The sequence below is a fragment of the Pleurodeles waltl genome, chromosome 4_1 (assembly GCF_031143425.1).
Source record: "Pleurodeles waltl isolate 20211129_DDA chromosome 4_1, aPleWal1.hap1.20221129, whole genome shotgun sequence".
Taxonomy (NCBI): Eukaryota; Metazoa; Chordata; class Amphibia; order Caudata; family Salamandridae; genus Pleurodeles; species Pleurodeles waltl.
This window is the reverse complement of record NC_090442.1, coordinates 473,129,553-473,156,399: the sequence shown is the minus strand read 5'-3', so window position 1 is coordinate 473,156,399 and position 26,847 is coordinate 473,129,553. Positions and strand designations below refer to the sequence as shown.

Genomic DNA, 26,847 nt, shown 5'->3' with positions numbered 1-26,847 from the left:
CCTTATGGAGCACCACAGGTGATCAGAATGTGGTTGAAAGAGGAGCTGCCAAAACTAGATTCCTGTTTGTCATTCATTAAGGAGGTGGTGAACCATCTAAGACAGTGGTTCCCAACCTTTTGATTTCGGTGGACCCCCTCTTTAACATTAATGGAACCCAGCGACCCCCACTGAATCATCATTGGAATCCGGAGACCCCCGCCTGAGTCCTTACTGGAAGCTGGGAACCTAATTTGTCAATATTTGTTCATATTTGTTAATTTTCTAGGCTTTCGCGGACCCCCTGAGAAGGCTTAGTGGATCCCCAGGGGTCCCCGGACCACAGGTTGGGAACCACTGATCCAAGAAACACTCCTTTGAAACACATGTAGGATTAAATGATTGTAACAACTGTATGAAATTCAACAGGTTTGTTACAAATCATGCAGGATGAAAAGGCAGACTTTACTACTGTGTGGGAGGGAAGAGCAATGAATGTTTTCTAGAATTTTATGGGGTGCAGTTCTGGTGCTGCAGTAACTTTGTATTCCTGATTAATATGGTGCTAGCAACATTTATTTTTCAATGTGTGTGGAAAGTTAGTCGGCTAACAGTTTTCAGTTACAGCTTATGAATTAGGAAAGTTGATGGGGTCATCCTGGGCTATCTTTAAAAGAGGGGTCATTTTCACTGTTTTTATGGATTCCAAAGTGTCATATTTTAGCAAAGAATTTAGAAGGTTTTCTGTAGTGTTAGATCAAATATCAATAGACGAAGGTTGGCATTGAGATATTTGGTAATATTAGTTGTTTTCCAGCTAGTGGTGTAAATTTGGACCATCATTTACTTGGAGGAAACGTAGAGAGACATCTTGCTGAGGAGTGTGCATTGTGCAGACAGCGCTTCGTTTTAAGGTAACTCTTTGTAAAAAAAAAAAAAAAAAAAAAGGCATCCTTTCTATTTCGAATAGAACTGAGAATTGATTTGTTCAGATGTCCTGTAAAGTTAAACTTAGAAATCTGCCATAGTTTATCGTTTTTAGGTCAGTTCAAAGGATTGTTAATTTGGATTGAATATATTTGCTTTTACTTCAGTGAATTCAAGGCCATAGTTAATCCTAGTTATTTTATCTGGTTGTTCTTGGATCTCCAGTGTCTATTTTGTTTTCTCTTAATAAATTTAAAAGCTGCAAATCAAGGAATGCATCTCTTGATGCCAGAGCTTAGTTTTTACCACTAATTTTTGGTGTCAAGTATTTATTTTTCATTATCTGACTTCGATATGTGAAAAGGAATTGAAATGCAGATTAGGGAGAATGAAGGAGGAAGAGAAAGTTATTAAACTGGCATGAAAACAAACCTTCAACAGATAGAGATGGGAAGCAAATGGTCTTGGAAGAAAGAGGCGTGAGTTGGAGTTAAGTCTAGGATTAATTCAGAAAAACTGGCTTTCTTCAGGGCTAGGTGCACGCTTCTAAGAAAGACATTGAGCACATGCACTTATTTTTCTACAAATTAAGTACTACTTAGTTGTAATTTTTTAAAGGCTTGGTTTATCAAATGCTTTTAGCACTGGCCTAGCATACCTCAATAAATGCATATTCTTTCACAAAACTTGCAGACACCTCTACTTGTACAGACTTCTACTTGCACACATCAAACGCATGTGGAAAACCAGATGTGTTGGTCAGGCCTTCTGCTACATCACTGCTACAGTGTGGAATGACCCGGTGAGCCGCCCCCCAGTCTTGAATTCTACTAGATGCTGAACACCTCACTTTTCAAGTAGTCCTACAAAGAGGACTAGGTTTGGCTAGACTCACACTTGTTCTGGCCCAGGATACCCTCCAGGATGACAGTGTGCTCTACAAATCTGCACAGCACTGTATTTTCATATCTGGAAAAACAATACTTTGATATCCATTGTTATAACCATGCTGCAAGAGAGGATTTGGTATGTTAGTTTGGTCGCAATCTGTGACTTTTCTCTAGGATCGTTTTAGGAAAATGTTTAATGGTGAGTGTGTAAGCAAAGGACATGTTGAGGGGGAATATTCAGGGGGGGAAACGAAATGGTCTGACCAGTCCATTCCAGTGGTGCTGAGGCATTCTACCTTCAACTGACTAGAACTAATATTTTGTGAGGGAAAGTAGAGGCCTCTGGAGGGTAATAAAACGTCCCCTCAATGTGGGAACAACCTAGATTTCCTTGCTGACTGTTTTGCATATTTTATTCAGCATTCTGAGCCTGAAAGGGTATTATTGTGACTTTTAATGGGTACCTCTCTGATGAGCTCTATCTAGAGAGAAGCAGAGGTGTCAGGTGTTGTTAATAATCATTCCAGGTTGGCTTGCATGGTAGTTTACCAATGTGAAGCTGTAATACTGTGCCTGGAGTAGTAAAAGATTTTTATCCTTTTTCAGCTCTGCTTTGATGGCATTGTGCTAATCCTATTTTAAAGACTTTGGTGTAAAACTGACAAAAGGCTTCGCCCCTTTCTGGCTCAGCATAGGTGGCACTGTGCTAATCCTATGGGTAAAACTCTGCTAGAAAAGCAGACATTTAAGGTGAGCAGATTCAGAGTACTTCTGTAGGGTGCTCCATATAAAGGAGATGTTCTCCACCTGGACTTGGGAACTACCCAGAGTTCTTTGCTTCCTGTTTTGCATAATGCATTCAGTGCTCTATGCTTAAAACACTATTGTATTGATATACAATGTTCTTCAAATTTTTCTCTCTTTAAAACAGCTCATATTTACAATGGCTTCACCATTGGCTTCAGGTTAATTGACGACATTCCTTCAGAACAGCATGTTTTGTCTTAAAAACATTGCTTATTGTTCATTGCACGAGGTCTGAGTATTAAATCTGCCACCATTTTGGGAACTGTTAAGGCCCTAGTGGACCTTGGACCTTGAAAACGAGCCACAGAGTACTGAAGAATTTGGATAAGATCAACATATCCATGTTCCGGCTTCCTTTTTGCTGTGATGTTCTTAAAGTAAGAGTTAACCCTCAGTAAACTAGGGACTCAGTGAAAGAGAAACAAGGGTACCCAACATCCTTGCTTGGTAACCCTCTATTCAATGGATTCTAACAGAGTCTCATTACTAACTACTTGTTAGAAGAGACCCTCATTTTTCGCCTTAAATCCTGAAGTGAAACCTGCCTCCAAAACCATATATTCCAGGCCTTGGAAGTCTGCTCAACTCTAATTTGTATACTCCTCGCCTCTACCAAATCCTGTCGTACTCTTGTATTGTCTGATAACCTTCTGACATCGCTACACGTGGAATGTTATTATAGTTTTCTATGGTTCTTTTATCTTGTTTACAGTTTTATTGGAATTACTCTGGTAGAGCGTTTTGATGCGTGAGGGTAATGAGTGTGCTTTAAGTCACTTAAATATCTACCACGAGGGTTAATGAATGTTATGTTGTTACATACTCTTGTTATATTTGTGTAGAAATGGAATTCATAAAACAATATTGACAGTTGTATTTAAAAATGACAGCTTCTGGCGATGTACATGACATAGAATTGTTTTCTTTTCAGTGACCGTCGGGTTGGGAAAGCATTTTCCAAATCTTCCTGTTTCTTAGATTATTGCAGAGAGTCTCTGAAGAACCTTGGCCTGGATGAGTCAAAGGTCAGTGTTTTTAAGATGTGCTTCAGTGTGCTCCTTTTTATTAAAATTTCAATTTGTTTTAATATTTACTTGTAAATTAAATAAGCTGTTTCCTCATTTATGTATTTGTTTGAAGAACGCTTGTTTCTGCATTTGTGTGATTGTTGTAAGATTCAACTCATCTAAACTGACTAGGACAGTCCTCGGCTTCCTGTTACATCTCAGAAGGAGATCCCAGGATTCCAGTATTAATTCACTGGGGTTCACTAGATTCCAGAAATGATTAAGTGGGGATCTACAAAAAAGTGGCTAAGACCCTCTTGTCTATGAATTAATTGGTTCAATTCATTCACTATGCAGTTAACTTACAACTTAAAAAAGCAGAGAAAATGTTTAACATGGGATACGTTGTTCTTTAATAAATTAAACTAGTTAATAGATAATTTGAGTTTCCAACATAATAATAAAACACTCTCTCATGATGTTGTACCAACTTTCCAAATAACCCCTTCGCTGCCAGGCCTTTTCCCCCTCAGGTGGCAGGCCATTTTTGGGGTATTTGGGGCAGTTCACGCTTAGGCCTTCATAATTTTTTGTCCACATAAGCTACCCACGCCAAATTTGCATCCTTCTTTTTCCAACATCCTAGGGATTCTAGAGGTACCCAGAGTTTGTGGGTTCCCCTGGAAAAGACCAAGAAATAAGCTAAAATACAGCAAAAATGTTGTTTCTTTAACAGAAATGGAAAAAAAGGGCTGAAGAAGAAGGCTTGTGGTTATTTCCCTGCAAATGGCATCAACAAAGAGTTTGTGGTGCTAAAATCACCATCTTCCCAGCTTTCAGGAACAGGCAGCCCCGACTCACGAAATCACATTTTTCAACACAATTTTGGCATTTTACGGGAACATAACAAATTTTTACTATTTGTTGTGCTTTTAGCTTCCTTCCAGTTAGTGACAGAAATGGGTGTGAAACCAATGCTGGATCCCGGAAGGCTAAACATTTATGAAAAGTAGACAAAATTCTGAATTCACCAAGGGGTTATTTGTGTCGATCCTACAATGTTTATCTACAGTAAATAAAAAATAAAAATAAATGAAATTGAGGTGAATAAAAGCAAATTTTCTCCACGTTTTACTCTGTAACTTTTTCCTGTAATGTCAGATTTTCAAAAGTAATATACCGTTACGTCTGCTGGACTCTTCTGGTTGCGGGAATATATTGGCCTTGTAGGTTCATGAAGAACCTTACGTACCCAGAGCCAATAAAGGAGCTACACCTTGCAATGGGTTTTCATTGTATACCGGGTATACAGCAAATCATTTGATGAAATATAAAGAGTGAAAAATGGGTATCATTGAAACCTTTGTATTTCCAAAATGGGCACAAGATAAGATGTTGAGAAGCAGTGGTTATTTGCACATCTCTGAATTCCGGGGTCCCAATACTAGCATGTGAATTACAGGGCATTTTTCACGCTTTTTTACACGCTGTCTTACATTTGGAAGCAAAAAATGTAGAGAAAGACAAGGGGCAATAACACTTGTTCTGCTATTCTGTGTTCCCCAAGTCTCCCGATACAAATGGTCCCTCGCTTGCATGGGTAGGCCTAATGCCCGCAACAGGAAACGCAACATGAACACATCAAATCTTTACGTTCAAATCTGACATATTTTTTGGAAAGTTCCTAGCTGTGGATTTTGGCCTCTAGCTCACCTAGAAAAACCTACCAAACCTGTGCATTTTTTTAAACTAGACACCAAGAGGAATCCAAGATGGGGTGACTTGTGGAGCTCTCACCAGGTTCTGTTACCCAGAATCCTTTTCAAACCTCAAAATTTGGCCAAAAAAACACTTTTTCCTCACATTTCGGTGACAGAAAGGTCTGGAACCTGAGAGGAGCCATACATTTCCTTCCACCCAGCATTTTCCCAAGCTTCCCGCTAAAAATGGTACCTCACTTGTGTGGGTAGGCCTAGTGCTCGCAAAAGGAAATGCCCCAAAACACTATGTGGACACATCAAAATAATCAAATTCTAAACTACATGTTTTTGCAGGGGGCTGGGGGCACCTGCGTTTTTGGTCCTGAGCTCAGCAGCTATATAGGGAATCCTACCAAACCCAAGCATGTCTGAAAACTAGATACCCGAGAGAGACCAGGTAGGTGTAACTTGTGTGGATTCCCCAACATTTTCTTACCCAGAATCCTCAGCAAACCTCAAATTTAGCTAAGAAAATCACATTTTCCCTAATTTCTGTGTGGGATCACTGCATCAGCGCACATTTCCTACCACCCAACGTTCCCCTCAGTCTCCCGGCAAAAATGATACCTCACTTGTGTAGGTGGGCCAAGTGCCTGTTACAGGGAAGAGCCAAAAACATGTCAAGAATGATAGGGAACCAAAGAAGATCCAAAAGGACAGTTTGAAAAAAACATTTTTAGGCTGGCAAGTGGGGCATAATTTTTATCGGTATAGATGCTACAATGCTGGGTGGTAGGAATTTTGTGGATTCCGGATTGTTCTATCACAAAAATGTTGGAAAAATGTGTGATTTCCATATAAGTTGGAGGTTTGCAGTGCATTGTGGGTAAGAAAATGGTGCGGGTATATGTGAAGCACACCACGCTGGATGTAGCCAGATGTTTGGTTTTCAGATGTGTCTAGGTCTCGTAGGTTTTTCTACATGGCAGCGTCCCAAAGTCCAAAAAGTGCAGGCCTCACCATTCCAAGTGGAACGATTTTGAGAGTTAGACAAGCTCTCATGGATCCAAATGTAAAACTAAAACTCAAAATAATCAAATGTCCTATTGCTTGCCGTGGGATAAGATGTTTTAGTGTGCGGTGGGAGAGCTGAAAGACTGTTACTCCCTTCAGTTGGGGTGGAGGCATAAGCATGCCCATACTGGTTGGTAGCCACCGCCCAACTATTTTTTTTATTTTTTATTCCCTGGCATCTAGTAGGTTTTCTGCCCCCGAGAGTGAATCGGGTTAAGTGCCCCATCTGCCCACCGGTAGGCAGAACAACATTGTCCCCATTTATTTGGAGTGGGTGTATGGCCATCCCCCTTCTCTCTTTAAAAAAAAATATAATAAACTTCCCTTAGGGGCAGAAGGGCCTTCCAAAAACAGGCCGATCTGCCCCCCAGGGGGGCAGAAATGGCCACCAGTAATGTGCCACCATGGAGAGCGACCCTTGCCCAAGGGGTTGTCCCCTCCCCCCCAAAACAACACACACACACACACACACCAATCCCTGGTGCCTAAGTGGTTTTTGCCCCCCCGGGGGCAGATCGGTGTAATAGAAATAGGCCAATCTGTTCCCAAGGGGGCCAGAAATGACCTAAAATAAAGTTGCCCCCCAGGGGAGCGACCCTTGCCTAAGGGGTCGCCCCCCTTTAATGAAATTGTCAAAAAAAAAAATCCCTGGTGCCTAGTGGTTTCCTGCCCCCATTGGGGGCAGATTGGCCTAATAAAAATAGGCCGACCTGCCCCCAAGCGGGGCAGAAATGGCCTAAAAATAATTTGCCCCCAGGGAGGCGACACTTGCCTGAGGGGTCGCTCCTCTTCTGTAAAAAAAAAAAAAGAAAAAAAAAAAAATGATGTAAAAGAAACATAAACAATCCCTGACATCTAATGGTTTCTGCCCACCTGGGGGCAGAACGACCTAATTACAGTAGGCCGATCTGCCCTCGGGGGAGGGGGCAGAAAAGGCCTTAAACAAATTGCCCCCTAGGGAGCGACCTTTGCCCAAAGGGCCCCTCCCCTTATTCATATATTTTTTTTTAAATCACGATCGGGCTGCAGAAATGCTCACAGAGGCATGAAAGGAAATGCTTTGGGAGGCGACCTCTGATGAGTAGATGATTGTAGAATTTGATAAGGAGCAGACTTCCATGGCCTGGAATACATGGTTTTGACTTCATCAGACATGACTGGGGGTGGTGGGGGGGATCTCGGGGTGGAAGGGGAAGCGATTCCCCTTCCATCCCTGCCCATGAGAATGGGTGGGAGGCCCAGGGGGTAAGCGCTAGCAGGACAAGCTCGTCTCGTCAGCGACACACGGCAACCGTGGCTGAAGATGAGACCAGCTCGTACCGGGCACCCTGGGGGTTTATCTAATAATATGGGGGTGTCATTACGAGTGTGGCTGTATATAGACCGCCACACTCGCGGTGGCGGTCCAACTGCCATATTAAAACCCCTGCATTTGGACCACCAGGGAACCGCCAGCTCCGCCTAGGTCTTGATTCTTGGTGGTCTGGAGGTGGCATAGATCCAAGTCCACCATGGCAGCGGGATTACGACCTCATTCTCTATCAGCCTATTCCTGAAAAGGCTGGTGGAGAACAGGTGCAGAGGGCAACAGAGGGGACCCTGCACTGCCCATGCACTTGGCCATGTTCCCCTGTGGACTTGGCCACGGGGGGCTGCACTTGCCAATGCACAGGGCTCCCCTGTGCAGCATTGTCTCAATGTTCACTGTCTGCTTTGCAGATAGTGAATACTGCAAGGGTGCTGGTGCCCCCTGTGGGCTACAGCATTGCCGCCGGCTCGATTACGAGCCATTCACAAATCTGTAGTCTGTTTCCTGCTAGGCTGGGGGGCGGAAACCAAGGTTTACGTCCACCAGCCTAGCGGGAAACTGTTAATGGGGCTGGAGGGATATAGCCTGTGTGGTGGCGACCTCCCCTTTAGAAGTTTGGCAGCTGGTGAAAACCGTCCGCCAAACTCATAATGACCCCTCCCCCCATGGTTTGCATCCTTCAGTAAGAAAACGCACATTTTAAATCAGAAAACCAAGTGTGTGGTGAGGTGTACATTTTATGATTATTTTCAGTGTTGTAATGCAAACCTCTTTCCATGTTTGTTTGTATTTATGGAAGTTTTTCAAACTGTTGCACAAAACACCAGTGGTAGAATAACAGATTCTACAAAATATTAACACTAGATTAATCTGTTTCTTTGATGATATAATACAATATTGCTGCTTAGATTTGAGTTAAAGTAGCTTTATTTAGAAATAATAATAGCAAAACATGGAATAACAATACTTAATATATCAAGGATACATTTAAGCATACATTTTGGAAATAAGAAGAGGAAGCTGTTAAACATTTTTAAGGTTATTAGTGGGTGGGGGGAAGAACCAGATGAGGAAGAAAAAGGGAAGGAGATTAACTGGAAGATTCATACAGTGTAACCGTAAACATTATATTATAAAGGAATAAAAATAATAATTTCTAAGTCAATAACAGTTGATAACAATGTGAAACAACGACAGACAAATCTTATGGTGGTTTGAAGTTTTCAGATGAAAAACAATTAATATCCTTATCAACAACATTATCTAGAAAAGAAGTTAATGGTAACCTATATACATCCTTATTATTAGTAGGACAGTACAATGAAGGATAGGAAGTGTCTAGTCTATGAAAATGGCAAATATTATACCACCAGGCTTTATAAGAAATATTAGATGAAGATTTCCAATTTTGGGTAGTTTGTTGAAAGGCCAGGGCTAACATTAAATCTAATAACTTCAAATTATCAAAGTGTGAGTCCATATCTGTAGATACTTTATCTAGAAAAATAATTAAGGGAGAGAATTGGGATTGTATATTAAACATTGACGAAATTTGGGACCAGTCCTTTTTTCTAAAATGAAGCAGTAGGCGGGCAATGAAATAATAGATACATGAGATCTCCATGAGGATCATTACATGACCAACATTTGGCACGTGAGATTTTGGAGGATTTTGCTATTATATAGGAGGTAAAATAAAGTCTGTGATAAAAAAAAAAAATTATTGTGTAGTAGATGCTGTTCTGAATATATTAAGTATAATGTTCCATATTTTAATCCAAAAGTAGATACTCCAGGTACACCCCAAATTCGATTCCCACTGAGTTTCCACCATAATTTTAAATCTTGACAGATTAGGAGAGCAAAGAAGTTTGTAAATGGGCAACACTTTTGGAATAGAAGTAAGAATAGAGCAGAGCGAGGATTGTGATGTTGAGATAGATGAATAAGTAGGTAATGAATAAAGAACATCCAGAAGAATATTTACAAGAAGAAGATATTTTGGTAAAAGGGAAGTAGGGCAACTAAAGGATTGTTGGAATTGTGAGAAGGGAAAGAGGAGTATCATTAGGAATTATATCTTTGACACACATTAAAGCTTTTTGTATCCAGGATTTCGAAAACAAAGGTTTGTTGTTAACATTAATAAGCCTATTATACCAAAGGGAAGAGTATAGGAAAGAGTCACAAGTGGTATTGTGTGCTTGATAATTCTTTTTAAGAGGTTACAAGTATGTTTAAGAAGTGGAGAAGAGATGACTGAAGTATTAGACGAAAAGGATAAAGCTTCTCTGGGAGAAAATGGAAGAAAAAAATATTATTCAATATCCAGTCATAAAGGGTAAATGAAGATCTTACCAAAGAGATCCACCAAAAAGCCTGTTTTGAGCAAAAAGCCGTATGATATAGCCACAAATTGGGGAAATTAGCCCTACCTTCCTGCTTGGGCTTTCGAAGATCAGAAAGCGACATTCTAGATTTTTTATTATTCCAGAGAAATTTGGATAATCAGGAGTCTAATTTATTAAAAAATGTGACTTGGATATAAGTAGATATCATGGATAAATTATACAAAATGATTGGTAAAATCACCATTTTGAGGGAATCACGGCGACCCCACCATGACAGGTACAAAAGATTCCCAGATGAAAGGAGGTTATATACCTTAATTAAAACAATGAGATTTATTTGCTATAAGAGAGTCCTTAATGGAAGGAGCAAATCAAATACCCAAATATTTAATCTTTTTTGTGAACCAACGAAAACCTGTGCTGAGAAACGGGTGTCAAAAACAGAATTTAGTGAGTAGAAAGATTTCAGTTTTATCTGAGTTTATCTTATATCCTGAAACCGAGGAAAACTGAGCTATTCCCTGAGGCAAGGCAGGTACAGAATATACAGGGTTAGAAATGAAGAGGAGAATATCATCTGCATATGCAGAAATTTGCAAGTGGTTATCACCATAATTAAATCCCTCAATTGTAGCATTATCTCTAATACGTGATAAAAGGGTTCAAGTGATAAAATGAATAATAAGGGAGATAATTGACATCCCTGACGAACGCCACCTCTCAAAGGAAAGTAGCTGGGAAGTTTATTATTAACTAGGACAGATGCCATGGAAGATTTGTGGAGAAGAGAAGTAAGATGAAGTGGGGACCCAATCTTTGCCAGGATAATGTTCTTAATAAAAAGGACCAGTCTATATTATCAAACGCTTTCTCTGAATTGAAATTGATGCTAGAGGATATGAAAAAAGGGAAGCTTTATTCAATACATTAAAAAAATAATCTAGCTTTATTGGATGCTAGTCTTCTTTTAACAAACCCAGGCTGCTCCTTACCTATTATTAATGGTACAAAAGAGTCAAGGCATAAGGCTAATAGTTCATCAAAAATTTAGTTTATCAAAAAATTTATATCTACATTAAGCAAATAAATTAATCTGAAATTCTTGTATAAAGTTGGGTCTTTGCACTTTTTATAAATAAAATAGATAGTACCACTAGCAGATTTAGAGTTAGAAAAGAATCGAAAAAGCTGTAATAATTTAGGAAGTAAGATATTAGAGAAATGTAGGAAAAATTCAACCGTGAAGCCATCGGTTCCCTGGGTTTTCCCCTTTTTAAGGAATTAGAGAGATCTGAGAATTTCTAGAGGAGAGAAATCTAGTAGCCCATAATTAGGGTTCTTAACTTCCTTTAAATACACCTCTATCTGAGATATGTGGGTCGGTGATTCAGGAGCATACAGATTTTGGGAGTACTTAACAAACTCATTCAAAATGTCGTTATCTTTGAGGACAGTATCCCCTTTATCAGTTGTCATAGAATCAAGGGTATGTTGTTGTTTCTGAATCTTCAAATAATTAGCAAAGGGTTTTCCAAGTTTATTGCGACCTTCATAGTAGTGAGCACTACTGTGAAGTAAAATAGAGGAAAAACTACCCGTAGAGATTTTATTAAAATATAATTTTGCCCAAATAAGCTCTTGCAAATTGGGTGCAGAAGAGGAAGAGTAATATTGATGTTTTAAAAATGTAATATTAGCTAAAAGGGATAGATGTTGTTTATTATAGATTTTATTCTTTTTGAAAACAAAATCAATAATAGGTCTACGGGCACCAGCTTTAAAGGTATCCCATAACAACTGAGGAGAAATATCAGTATTCACATGAAGGTTAAAAACTTTGTCTGAAAACATATTAAAAGACAAGGAAAAAGCAGGATCAAGCAAGAGTGAATTATTAAATCTCCATCTATTTGATATGGAATGTACCTGGAGCAAATCAAGATCCAGAGCAACAGGAGCGTGATCTGAAATCACAGTGGGTTCAGTAGTGGAACCAATAAGGTTTTGGGAAAGTATTTTAGAACCATGTGGTGGAGCGAAAAAGGAAAATTCCCAGTTAGTAGAATTACACAGTCTCGAAGAATCCACAAGAAGACGTTGGGTAAGGAATTAACAAAATTGCTTGTGCGTCTTTTGGGGAATAAATTTGACTGTAGACTGTCGATTTATGAAGGGATCAATGATTTGATTACAATCTCCAGACATGTTTTTAGTGAAAGTAGGCCAAAATAATTAATCTGGTTGCGTGGGTTTGTAAACATTACAAACTGTTAAAGGTATATCAGTGACTGTTAGTTTAACAAATAACCATCTGCCTTCAGGATCAGATTCCTGGGACAAAACATTTAATCTTAATATCTTATTACAACAAAGTATCACTCCATTCTTCTTGGCAACAGCAGCAGACACGAAAACAGAGTGCACCTGTCCACGCTTAAGTTTGAGCTTCAGGTTCAGATAGGTGGATCTCTTGAAGGAGAACACTATCTGGCTAAGTGTGGCAGAATTGTTTGTCTTTTTATCAGCTTAATAAATCCTTTGACTTTTAATGAAACAACTCTGAATGGTACGTGTAACAATAGTAACATAAAGGAAAGGTCTTCTAAAACAACAGATATCACAGAAATAGGAGTAATCTAAAAGGAAATAAAAAGAAGAAAAGATAAAAGAATTAAATTAAAAATAGAGGGAAAAAAGTTAGGAAAAAGAGAGAAGAAGAATAGAAAAGAAGAGACAGTAAATGTCAGCCGATGACGACTGTATAAACATGCCTGATAAGGATGAACTATAAGATGGGGTCGATGACAGCACAGGGTGAAGACGGCACCTCTAGGGAGTGGAATGCATCAACGGACGAATGATTATGAGGAAAGAAATAAAGCAATAGACATCATGAACTTGTAGAAAGAAAAAAGGTTAATCAGTATCTGCAAAAATCAAAGCAATTACATTGAAATGGCATAAGAAAAATTATGTGAAGAAAACAAGCAAATGTTATATATTAAAAAGCAATAGATGAAAGCATGGGCTCCAGTCAACTAGTAAGGGGGGCTGAAATATATATAGAACTGGTAGCATGAAGGCGAAGAAAGTTCAGAAGATCCGCAGGAGACGTATAAGAATAGGTTTTGTTGTAATAAGTTACTTTGAAAAGACGTGGATGAAACAATCCAAAACGAGCTACAGAACAAAGTTGTGGTCGGAGATCTAAAAATTATTTCCGTTTGGCAGCTGTTGCTTTAGAGACATCCTGTGATCTGAAGATTTTGCTTCCCTGCCAAGAAAGTAGTTGTTTTTAGATTTCGCTGCATTGAGAACCTTTAATAAATCAGTGAACTCAAGGAAGAAAACAATAATTTCTCTATGGTTTAGATGGAGAAGAGGATTGTCGAGGAGGTTGTCCTAGTCAATGAGCCCTCTGAATATTCAAGGGCATGGAGGGTGGCAGGCCTACTTACTGAGGCACAAAGGAAGCAAAGAAGGAGACTGAGTCTATGCCTTCAAGACCCTCCGGTAGACCATAAATACAAAGATTACTACGTTGATTTCTATTTTCCAGGTCTTTAGTATGTGCTTTAAAAATTCCCACTGCCTTCTCCAAAGCCGAAATTGTAGTCACTTAATCCTGTAAATCACTGATACGTTTCTCCAGTGCAGACACACTTGTTTTCATTTGGGACCATTTGTCATCCAAAGTTTGCATCCTAGAGTTGGTTTCTTCAACAAATGGATGGAGTGAACATATTGCCTCCAACACAAGTTCAAGGTAAATAGATGGAGATTTAACAGGAGAAGGTGGATCCTGTTTGACCCTTTTATGAGTGAACATAAAAACAGCATGTCCAGCTTTGGAAGAGGGTGAAGATGAAGGAAACATTTCTGGCAGAGAAAAGGTGTTAGCAACAGGGCTAGATGCAGCTTTAAAAATGAGTGAATATATTTTGGGAGGGATAGCTCTTGATGAGGACTAGTATATTTCTTTATTCTGCCCATAAAAATAATTGTAATCACCTGAATAGACAGTACGAGTATTGAAGTAAAAATTACAAAATAGGATAACTGTAAGCAATTAGCGCAAAGACCCATATAAGAGACAGCAAAAAAGATGTCGAGGAGTCATAAAGCACAAAGTGGTAATAGGCCACTTGCTCTGAACTAGTCAAAGTATCATGAAATTACACGAAGAAGTCATTTGCAGCTGGAGGCTGGAACGAGGAGCATTGAAATAATATGAGAAAGTCAAATCTTCAATAAATATTCATAAAAACATGCAGTTTGGGTATTCACAGCTCATTTATAATTTCCAAATCCAGAAGAGGACCAGAAGAACCTTGCTTGTAAAAATATACAACATTTACAGGGTGAATAGTAGGAGCGCACGTTAAAACAAAGTTGCGGTGGCTGTGAGGTAAAGACTAGCAGGCATGACGAGGATCCTCAAGAATAACATGGGCAAGAGAAAAAACTATCTCTGCGCTCACCCAGCAGAATTCAGGCATATTCAGAAATATGTCCTTTTATGAGGGCGGAAGGGCTTCTGTGTTGGAAAGTTTGTCCGACGGCACGTGGAGTTCCTGAGTAAGGTGGCCATCTTGGCTGGTGGTCTGCATGGCCTCCATTGCTGCATAGTTTTAATCACATGGGATTGGAAAACAAGTGTGGGAACAGACATTCAACCACTGGAGAATGATTTACTGGAGAATTTTGAATCTACCAGAGAGTTGTTGCTCTTTGAGCGCTAGACTACAAAAGCTGTAACTCTCTCTGGCCTCTGTTACAGTTGAAGGCTGTTTGCTGGTCAAGCATCAACCATTGTCTGCTGGCTATTTCCATGTCCTGAGAGGATTCTTGATGGCAAATGGATAAGTTGAATTCTGACAGAAGGTGGCTTGAATAAGAAATCAAAGTGTTGGTTGTTCGTAAGTCACCATCGCTTACTCTTGAATATTGGTCTGGCTGTAGTCTAGTGTAGGCTTGAAGTTTTTCCAGAATGAGGCACACTCATGTTCAATTTACCCTTTGCTAAATATGACTAGACTGCTTAGAATTATCACTTTTCGTTTGTAGTGTTTTTTAAGCTATGTTGTGTCACATTTAGAATGTTAAATTATACCTTTATGATATGATAAGCCACAGCCACCTCACAGCCCACCTGAGAAACCTACACTGGCTTCCCATCAACAAAAGGATCACATTCAAACTCCTAACCCGCGCCCACAAAGCACTCCACAACGCCGGACCACCATACGTCAATGAGTGTCTTACCTTCTACACCCTGAACCGTTAGCTCCGCTCCGCCGACCTCGCCACCATCCCACGCATCCACAGGACAACAACCGGCGGCAGATCCTTCTCCTACCTCGCGGCCAAGACCTGGAACACCCTCCCAATCCACCTATGGCAGACCAAGGACCTACTGATCTTCAGGAGACTCCTCAAGACCTGGCTGTTCGAGCAGTAGGAGCTTCCCCCCTCCTCCTCAAAGCGCCTTGAGATCCTCACGGATGAGTAGCGCGCTCTACAAATACACTGATTGATTGATTGATTGTTGTCTGCCCTATGTATCTGGATTGTCTTTACAAAAGGCATATATGGCTACCTGATTTACAACAATTTGCAGATCATTCATTCATTTCTGTGTGAGACCCAAATGCACTTAGTTACAACAATCTTCCCTTCAGATCATAAACTCTGGAATCAGAAACGTTTAATTGTTAAATAATAGAGCAAAGCCTATGCCTCACATATAAGGGCCCCCTAAGTGCCTGTTAATTTGTTACTTGAACTATAGGTTTTCCAGTGTGTGTTGCACTCCCTGGACCTCATTCCAGGAATCTCATTCCAGTGTGCACAAATTAGAATTTGACGCTTTTTACTAGTAATATTCTTACCAGGTTTTACCCGTGATACACCTGTGTGCAAATAGCATGGGGACCCAGAGTTTGAACACGGGCAAAGAGAACATGTGCAATTAGCGCAAAGGCAAAAATCACCTGCTTTGGAGTCCATTTTAAACGCAAATCAGAGTTTGCACCCAAATCAGAATTAGCCTGATCCCTGAAATCAGGGCCTCAATTATGGAGGGCAATCTTCTGGTTTAATTTCCTCCAATTTACTATCGCAGTGGCAGGGGAAAATTAGTTGGTAGATTTTCCTCTGTAGTTAAAGTGTCCTTTACAAACTGCAAACTTGAGAGCATTCATTTGCTTCTTCTCTCTTAATCAGTCCAAAATTCGTATTCTGTGAGCTTTTGAAAAACCTGACATGCACCGCATTTGGTATCCTTATTATTTCCTCTGCCACCCTCATTCTCCCCTGTAATGCCATTTGAAATTGTTCTTGGCTTGTATCTAATAGTGTGTGTACTTAAAAGGAAATTGTGGTGAGGTACTATTTAAGTATACAGTGGTTGTTCTTCTTAGTTACCTTTTATTTATTTGATTGAAAATACTGCTACACAACCGATATAGTTAATAAAAATGAATTACAATGACAAGGCATGTGCGATGCTCCACCAAGAGATTACTAATTTCTATTATAGTATTTTGTAGCTACACTGTCATGTACATTAATTAGTATCCAAGCACACACCACTTTGTATACAACCAATCATGTACAAAGTGATCTGCCTTTCGGCTATGTTTTCTCAGTACATATACCAGCTATGTACATATGTACTTGATATCAAATGAAATTAATTGGACAAAAAATATGTTTTCACTTAGTCGGTGCTGACTAAAACTATTTTTTCTAACCACTAGATATTTATCTTTATTTTTTCTTTGTGGCTCACAATTCCATATTTCCAGAGGGAGGATTGAAAAGTTGGTGTGAATCGTGGCAACGTTGTGTTATTAACACTTAGGGGGTCATTCTGACCCCGGCGGTCTTAGACCGCCGGGGCCAGGGTCGGCGGGAGCACCGCCGACAGGCCGGCGGTGCCCCGCAGGGCATTCTGACCGCGGCGGTAAAGCCGCGGTCAGACCGGCAACACTGGCGGTCTCCCGCCAGTGTACCGCCGCCCTTCTGAATACTCCAAGGCGGCGCAGCTAGCTGCGCCGCCGAGGGGATTCCGACCCCCCCCTACCGCCATGCAGTTCCCGGCGGTCCGCCCGCCGGGAACCGGATGGTGGTAGGGGGGGTCGCGGGGCCCCTGGGGGCCCCTGCAGTGCCCATGCCACTGGCATGGGCACTGCAGGGCCCCCGTAAGAGGGCCCCTACAAGTATTTCACTGTCTGCTTGGCAGACAGTGAAATACGCGACGGGTGCAACAGCACCCGTCGCACCTTCCCACTCCGCCGGCTCGATTACGAGCCGGCATCCTCGTGGGAAGGGAGTTTTTCCCTGGGCTGGCGGGCGGTCTTTTGGTAACCGCCCGCCAGCCCAGGGAAAAACTTAGAATACCCTCCGCGGTCTTTCGACCGCGGAGCGGTATTTCGGATGGGGAAGTCTGGCGGGTGGCCTCCGCCGCCCGCCAGACTTAGAATGACCCCCTTAATCTCGGCAACTGCAGGATTGTGTGACTGGTTAGATGTTAAGCGCCTGGAGAGGCAGGAAATTTGTTCATGACACCTTGATGTTTTACTGCTTGTGCTTTCAAGCACTTAGTACAACAGCTATGAAGCATTCACTGCAGATAAACATTTTTGTTGCTTTAATCCTTCCCCAAGGGCCAGTTCTTGTACAGAAAACTTGTACTCCGTTTTCAGTTCTGGCACAGGTGGGAGGCTATGCCAGATGCCTAATTGAAAAGGCACATGTGGAGCACTGTGTGTATCATGGCTAATTATCAGTTTTTATGTCATATAGCCTCCTACGACTGTCCCACAGTGCTTGCTTGAGCAGTTCCATCTTGCATTATTTTCCAGTTACTAATTTTCCAAAAACTGGTAGTTACTATGTAGGCAGTCAGCAGCCTTGCTCACCCACACCTTTTGAATTACATCAACAGCCCTTATCCTCAAACTACTCATTACTTTTGAGGTGGGTCCCATCTTGAGACAGGAAAATTACACATCCTGAAATCCAGCACTCCCCATCCTATTTCATAGGTCATAAAAAGGTCTTGAACCTCCAGTATCATCCTGGTTTTAAGCAAGGTTCAAGGGGTGTCCATGAAAGAGATTTTAGGGCAGTGACATGGGCCTCTGTGAACATTTCTGTTAGACACTACAGACAGAATAAATGTGACTTAGAAAGCAAATCATTTGGTGTTGGGGGTCTTGGGTTATGTTACGCATTAAGGCATTTAGGTTGCTTGATCTCAAACCCAACCTGTTTTTATATAATATTGTCAAAGTCCAAGTATCTTGCTTTGCTATTCCTGCAAAGTAATGACTCCTATGAGAGCAAGGGATATATAGATAATGCTTCAGTTACTTACTGGTAAGGTTCATCACTCGTAGTCCTTAGTTCCTAATCAAACTTTTACTCATTCAGAAAATAGAGACTCTTATGTTGATTATGTGGACATTATTATGGTCAGCTTACAATGTTCACATGGGCACCTCCAGGTCCCAAAAGATCCCTATCTCCTGCAAAGTCCCCAAGGGTTCCCATACTATTTCCTGTCCTCTTTAGCATCTACATGGACCTGCTTGGTGGTCTATTCACAGATAGCAGCATCAACATTCATCAATAGGCCTATGATACACAAGTATACTTGAAAGTCTCCGCTGCTTTAGATGTTTAATACCTCAAACGCTGCATCATCCAGACTTGGATGTCCTGCGTCTACCTGCATCTCACTCTGACCAAGAGAGAATTCCTGTTACTTGTCAAGGAAAAGAAAGCATGAAACAATACAAACCTGGCTCAATGAAATGTTCCTTTACAACTCTGAATCCCCAACTTTCACTCAATGTCAAGTCCCTTAGATTCACATTGGACACCAACCTCACCCACACTGAACATGGCCTGGTACCAGCGCTCTTCTAGAGCGGTTCCTATTATAGTAATAAGACTGTGTGTTTTAGGGTGGCAGCACCACTGAATGTGGCAGACTGAGTCAACTCCACACCGTTTTGGAAGCTGTCAGCCTAACTCCTGGCTATCCTGCAGTGCCGCATCCATCCCTAGAAAGGAGGAGGTGATTTGTGTCAACCTAAACCTGACACTTTGACTCTGGGAAGTCGTGGAAACAGATCATACCCCTTTCACTCAGTTACTCAGTGACTCACACATGCCAGGGCTGGACAGAAGATGAAAACTGGATTTAAGTGCCTTTATGGAAGCTTTTGCATGCTAGTATAAAAAACATAAACTGCAGTAGTAAGTCAGATGAACCATAGTATGGTAATTATCATTCCAGCAAGTGCAAAACAGATAACCAAACCATTTTATATGATTCTAGAAAGCCTAGAGATTCCTGTCTATACCCTATATCCAGGTCTGAGAGCATCGTGGTGGTAACCTTTCTGCCTATCCCAATCTAAAAGAGTACCCCTGACCCTGTACCCAAATAAGATAGCATGTGTCTGCCTGGATGGCGATCCTCTCAGGAAGTTGAAGAGTCAGCATCAGGATCAGCAAAGCTGTCTGTCGTATGGTGTGCATCACCGGGTGGCCATGATGGGATGCCCTCTGCCCCCTCCCCCCCGTAGGCCTAGTTGTTGTTGTGTTTACATAATAACCCATACAGAGTTTTAAAAACCAGCCTGAGGACTTATGTTTCTAGAAAATGGGGACTGACTCCTGAGGTCCAGGAGTGGCAATACCAGTTAGTATATAGTGTACTATACATGTCAGCCTTGAACAGAGCACAGAATGCAAGTTGTACAAATGACTGATAAAATATGCAGCGCTAACAACTCTGTTGTCTTGGGAAGAAGCAGCTGATTAAAATATAAAAAATGAGCTAAAAGATGGCTGTGCTAAAATATGAAATGAATAAAACGTATATGAATCTAAAATACACAGACTACGGGCCTAATTCTAAAATAAGGGTGACCAACCTAGGCATTAAAGGTACATACAACACTCTCTTAAAGAAAATGAAAACATTTCTTCCAGAAAGCAACTTCAAAGCTTATGTTCAAACCCTCATGCTCTTGCATCTGGATGGTGATAACGTCCTGTTCTATGGTCTTCCAGACTCGACACTGGCAACCCTTGTAAGGGCATCTTACATGGCACAGTGCATCGCATCCAGGGCATAAAGAAATGAGACCACATCACTCCCATCCTGATGGAGCCCAGTTGGCTCCCGTTGTTGTCCCACACCAGCAGCAGCATTTACAAAGTCATCACAACCAGAACCCACACTTGTGTTGCAGGCAAAATCACAGTTTCTGGTGGTACTGTGTGTACCCACAGCCAGGACACAATCAGACCACAGACTAAGTGCAAAAAGGAACAAAAAAACAAGGCAGCAGGCCTTTTCAATCTATGGTCTCAGGATCTAGGACGTCATCCCCAGACTTGAAGACTCAAACGTTTTTAAGACCACTCCATCACAATGCTTTAACCATCCAAACCCTGCTACCTCTCCTATCACGCGTTGACTTAATGCTTGTCATTGACCCTGCACGGCGCTTTGTGGCAATATAGCAAGGTTTGCGTACCACCTACATACATACATATGAAGTCATCCTGTTGTCAAGCAAGCAAGCAAAAGAGTCTGTATTAGGTCCATTACTACTTAATTATGCCTCTTTGCTCCTAATGCTGTGTTTCTCAAGGCACATACATATAAATAGTGTTCAAAACTATCCCCAGCAGAACCCATTGAAGATTTACCGCATGACAGCACTGACAATAAACTTTTCCTAACCCCGCGATTTTTTCTATCCCACAGAAGTCTATATTCTTCCCAAGCAAGCCATTTGCTTCAACCTAAACGTGCAGTGAATCTCTGGGCAGCAGCATGTCCAAAATATTTATATTATACTTAGGAACCTCATTAGCCTTTATTTTACAGCCATACATATTTTCTCTGTTTAAAGTGCTGTGTTCTTAACAAGAAAAAATGTGTCCTGTGGGAAAAGATGTTTATCATGTAGCTCTTTAACGCAAGATGACGTCTCTGTGGCTGAGCAGAGGTGTTAAAAAGTGATATTTGACATTTCCTCTCACTTTTCTGTAAACTTTGTATTCACATTCTTGCTCAATGGATCCTGTTCGTGCCAGTGTTTATTTAAAATTAACCTGACACTTTCAAGGAGAACAAGTGGAATTCCTGCTGGCTGACTTCAATGTGTGACTAGGTTACAAACCAAACTGCTTGTTCTTTGGGATACCCTGCCTATCTTCACGCGCACTTCAATTCGAAAAGCAGCAACCCCTTCTAGGAGTATTAGCGCTATAAAGCCATGCATTTAAAGCTGTACTTTCCTTTGGCTCAGTGCTAATCGTGCAGGTTGCTGTACGGGCAAAGCTAAAATCTCCTGTTTAATGTTGGTTGATGAGACTGTGGGAGCTACATCCTCCTTATTTTGGGTGTGTGCACCTACTGAACACAGTACTTTAGTAGGTGCTTCACATAGTGGGACGTTATCATAGTAGAATATGAGATTTCCCAATTAAAACAAACACTCGAATTTGAACCGGTAGTATGAATTCCTTTTTGCTACTTCAGTGCTGCCCACAAAGGCCGCGTGGAGTTCTGCCTTCAGCCCTATGTATTGAAAAACAGCGCCTAGAATGTTGAAAATCTTGCTTGACTTTTCTTCAGTCCTGTTCATAAACTACCATACTGATGCATTATGATACATGTAATCTTTCCCTTCTCAAATCGTGCTGAAATCCTGTCCTGAAGTTAGAGACATTTTATCACTGCAAATTCACTTATATACACATACACACTTTCTAGACTTTAGTCTCTGCTCCGCTACAAACTTGGATACTGGTTTCCCATCTTATGTCTTCTGGTCCCTGTAGTCTTTCTGTCTCTCAGTCCCTGCACGACCTGACTCCTCTAGGACAAGCTAACTTCATATTGTTTGAGGTCCTGCCTTCAGACCTGTTTACTACAGAATATGACCAGCACATTGAAAACCTTGCTCCAATTTTCAACCAAGTCCTTGTTTTCACACTACCGTTATGATGCAGCCTGGTTCAGATAGTCCTCAGACCTAGCTATGATTGTGTTTTGAGGCAGAAGCCTGTTTCTGCTATTATTTCTTTATCCCAGCAAATTTAATGACTCACATATTTACACTTTCATGGCTTTGTTCTATCGCTGCTCCAATAAGTACTGGTTTCTGAGTAACACTGTCAATTCTTTCCTTATCAATACTATCATCATCTGAGTCATGAGTCAAGAGTGTGAAGGTTGCTGGACCTATTACATCTAAATAAGTATTGAGCAGGTCCAATGTTGGTAATCCCTCTTGATGTTGAGAAACCATTTTGATAGAGTGACTTAGCCCTTTCTGTTTTGGGACTGTTAAGGTATTTGGTTTTCCTTCATTATCATTGCATTGATTACTATCTTATACACAAAAGCCAGTGCTACGTTTTGACCAGTAGTATAGCTTCTCTTTGTTTTAGTATTGGAAGAGGCACACCACAGCATTTTCCCCATTCTCTGAGTCTTTTCAACCTAATTCTCACTTACTCAACCTTCTTAAGAGAAATACTAAAATAGAAGGTACAAAAAAGGACAGAGTTAGAATGCAAAATTTATACCAACATATCTGTGGCAGCTTCATCAATGTTGTACAGGCTATGGGTGTTCGTGTGTACCTCTTTTCAGGGATATCTACAATCATTCCACAGCAGTGGTTCCAAATTTTATTATTCACTAGAAAATAGTAAAATAAAGTGTAAGTGCTCTGAAATGTGCAAGCTTTAAGAATTGGCATAGGCAGATATCAGTCTTTTGCTTCTGCAAAACTCAGACCACCTATTGAAACTCGTTTTCGATTTAGGAAACCAATTTAGTAAATTTTCTGGTTATAAACTAAATGTATTTAGGTCAAAAGCTAGACCAGAACCTAGTCCCCTAATGGCCACCTCCGTCTCCTCAACTTCAAGTTCCTCCACCAGATATGCTATACACCACTGAAGCGCTTCAGCATTAACATTAAGAGTGACACCCAATGTTCCAAGTCCCGTGCCCCTGGGGCACGTGGTGGTGCTACCCAATAGCTGATTACTGGTGTAATGTGTTCAAACCCCTCTCTGAAATGACCGTCAACGCTTTGGCGGCATCCTCGCAGGTTGCTCTTCTGAGCTACACCAGGGTGCCCTGTCTCAGAGCATCCGGTTGTTTGTCTCAGTTGCGCTGCAACTGTCAAAGAGGCAAGCATGTGGGACTGGAACAGATTTCCCACAGTGAGGGCTCAATGACCTAATCTATTGTAACATCCAATTTTGAACTAGATTACTCTACGGTCCCACCACCCAACTTCCCCCAAAATATCAGGGGACCCCTTGCAGGGCTATCAACTAATGCACAGTGTGTCTTGCTAATGGAAAAGACCTGCTTTACTGTGTTGCGCTGTGAAGGGTATGTCTCTATGTGCCACTCGTGCATGGTTGTTAAGTGATGCAACATGCGGCCAATTTACCTGTTGATTGCAACTGGGTGACGTCTACATTGCCTATAATATAATCTCAATCTGCACATGTGGTGTTCACTTTTTAAAATTTACATGATTAAACACGGTTTACAATTTCATGTTTTGAAGTTGTTGAATAGAAAAATAATAAAAAAGTCTAAAGCTAGGCTTGTATCCAAATATTGTCAGATTTGGCATATTAGACGTCTGGGTTCAAGTGGTCTTGTGGTGGTATTAAGTACTTAGGGAGTAAGGATTTTGTCAGGACTATTGCCAGATTTATAGGCTCATTTTGTACTAATGAAGGAATATTGTGATCAGTGGTTTACCCGAAGTTTTCCATTTGTGGTAAGATTAACATTATTAACATGAACATTCTGTACAAGACTCTTTGTCAATTTAGTTGCTTTCCCTCTGCATATGTAAGAAAGACTTTAACTTATATGTATTTTTTTTACCCAAGAGGAATAGCCTACATACTCCTGAAAAGTGCTGAAAAGAAATATAAGAGAATATGATTTTGTATTTCCAGATTTCAAAAGCTATTAAAACTCCTTAATATTGTGCCAATTATCCAAGTAGCTTTTGGGTAAGGCAAACTAGTTTATTTCTAGATGGGTGTTCAATCTGACACTGTTGTATTAGCTTGTCCTTGATGAACGTTTACAACAACCTTAGTGCTACAAGAATTACAAAAGGCAGTTATTCCAGCATTTAAGGTGTGGCGGGGCTCCTTATCCTCTGTTAATGATAGAGCATGTTTACACTGCCTTTCCAAGGCCTAGCTCAATGAATGTTTTCAGTTTAACAAAGAAAGAAGAACTTTGAAATCCAGGATGTCATCAGTTGTATTCTTTCTCAAACCAGTATGGGTCCAGTGTTCTATGTTAAGTTTTGTATTTTTGAACTGTACATAATAGCTCAAATTCTTGGAAAAGCAGAGTTAGACTGTCTTATTGCATAACATAGGTAGGCACCACTGCTAACCTTGGAGTCTGTGCCTTCCAAAACTTTCAATTCATCATCTCATGAAAAGATGTAGTGGGGGAGGTGGGTGGTGTGTGTGGCTGTGAGGATTAGTGTGTATATGGGGGGGTGGGTGGTGAGTTTGGATGGAGGGGGAATGGGGAGCATCAGGTGAGTGTTGGTGGGGAGTGGGGGAACCACCTGCCAGTGACAGGGAAGGAATTTCCTGTCACTTGTAGGGCCTACCGCCATGGTTTTCGTGGCATTTCTAACACCACTGAAACCATGGAGGTAGGCCGGCTCATTATGCCATGGGCGGTACTATGTCGGCCGCCGTGCTGGAGATAGACATCTCCGGCCCGGCGGCTCATACCGACATGGCGGTATGAGTGTTTGAAGTGGCAGGTTGCAAAGAACCAACCCGCCAATCTCATAATATGGCGCTTCCGCCATATTAACCCTGACCACCAGGGTCATAATGACCACTTAGGTTCCTTCAATTTCAGTAATATCTAACTATGACATTCTGGATGATGGTCCTGCTACTGAACCTAATACATGTGGATGCACAAGGATTATTTCTGGATAAAGAAACGTAATTGTATGAAATATTGCTTACAATCGAGGATGAATAAACACCACATTAATGATGATATTCACCTAATGCTAATATGACTCATGTAATGCATCCATGTCAAAAGCCAAAACACTGTTGTAAAGAGAGCTTCGGCTCCTGCTCTTTAGTTGTGGATAGCCAGGCCATAGGTTAAAATAACTGATACAGCTGCGTCTAGATGGACAATTATAATCTCTTTTGTGATCTAAGAAATTTCAAAAATATTTTGTTGGAACAGCTGTCTAGTGGCCAAGAGATTTGTTATGAAGTTTTGAAAGCATGGCCCTATTGCAGGGGCTGTATGCCATGACTGACATCCGAAGTGGCTCTAGAAAATGTTCTTTATAACTGATGGTCTATTGAAGAATTTGGGATGTCATGTTTATTGAATGTCTTGTACGTTGAAATACCCTACTTTCTCCTTCAAACCCCCTCATTTTTTATATTCTTTGCTTTCTAAATCATCATTTTACATAGTTACAACTTGCTGCAAGGTTTTTTTTATTAATCCTATTTTTTTAAAGAAAGTCTTCTTGTATGTTACTTGATTTCTATACTGCGAAACTGCTATGTTTGTAAAAACCCAAATGAAAAAGTATTTCAGAGATTTTATTCAGAGACAGTTAGAGGTTAATGATGTAAAGCTTAAACAAAATAAAAACACAAGAAAGCATGACTTTACAATCTGAGCTGAAAAAGCATTCTCAAAGGCTGATGTAGGCTTCGTTCCAAACTCTAAAGCTGTTAAACTGATTAAATGTTTGCCACGTATGCCTTTTTTGGGATTAAGAACAGGAAGGGTACATATAGGAACGTGGCTATCCATGTATTCCGAATAAGAAATAAATCAATGGCAAAACAAAAAAGAAATAGCAAAATGCTTTTAATTTTTCATGCTCTAACTTAGCATATAAAAACTAAAAAAATCTCCTCTCTATTAGCTTACAGATCAAGTTGACAACACTTTGTTTTGTCCATAAATGACTGTACTACTAACATCCCTACCAATTGTTAAGTTCGTTTCAGCCATGCTCAAAAGTAGATATTTTGATCAATTTATTATAGCAGTAATCGTTGATGACACAACTTTTCTCTGATTGCAGCCTCCCTATGGAATATGTTGTTAATTTCAAATTGTATGGCGAAACATTAACTAAAATGTAACTAAGGCTTGAAATCCTGACTTTATCCCAGTTAACCAACTATGACTGTTTCCAGGCTTCATGGAATTTCAGTCATCAGCCGATACCTTCAGCATCTATATACCTGCCGGTGATGGGCATTGCATTTTAAACATCCAGCACAATTCCAAACTGATGAGCCCAATGTATTCAAGTAACCATAAAAGAGTCTCTTGCAGGTGTGTGATCCTCTCAGTACAGCCCCAGCCCCTGCGACCTAGACCATGAAGGACCAGTGAGACTCCTGTCTGTTTTTCCAGCTCTGTGACCTCACAAGCTATCCACAGTCCAAGATGAATTTTAGCAAGTGTACAAGGCCGAGGGTTTGCAAATAATCCTTGAATCGCATCATTTCACTTTAGCACTCTTCTTTCACAAAAACTTCTAGAGCTTTCTAGAACTCTTAGCAAATACCTTGCCTTATAGTGATCTCTTTTAGTTAAAGGAAGATCATTTTCAATGGAGCCCAAAATGATCATTTGTGGTATTTAAACTTGTTCTTCTGCTTTGTACTTCCCTTTTGTTTTGATATTGCTTT

At 40.7% G+C, this 26,847-nt stretch overlaps 1 protein-coding gene across 2 annotated transcripts in view; it reads left to right on the top strand.

Moving 5' to 3' along the window:
* The window catches only part of METTL25 (methyltransferase like 25), a 624,891-nt gene that overhangs the window by 501,252 nt on the left and 96,792 nt on the right, over window positions 1-26,847 (top strand). For both annotated transcript variants that reach the window (XM_069228758.1, XM_069228757.1), the window contains one exon: window positions 3,535-3,628. In XM_069228758.1, coding sequence (XP_069084859.1) covers window positions 3,535-3,628 — 94 coding nt within the window. The remainder of the gene's footprint in view (window positions 1-3,534; window positions 3,629-26,847) is intronic.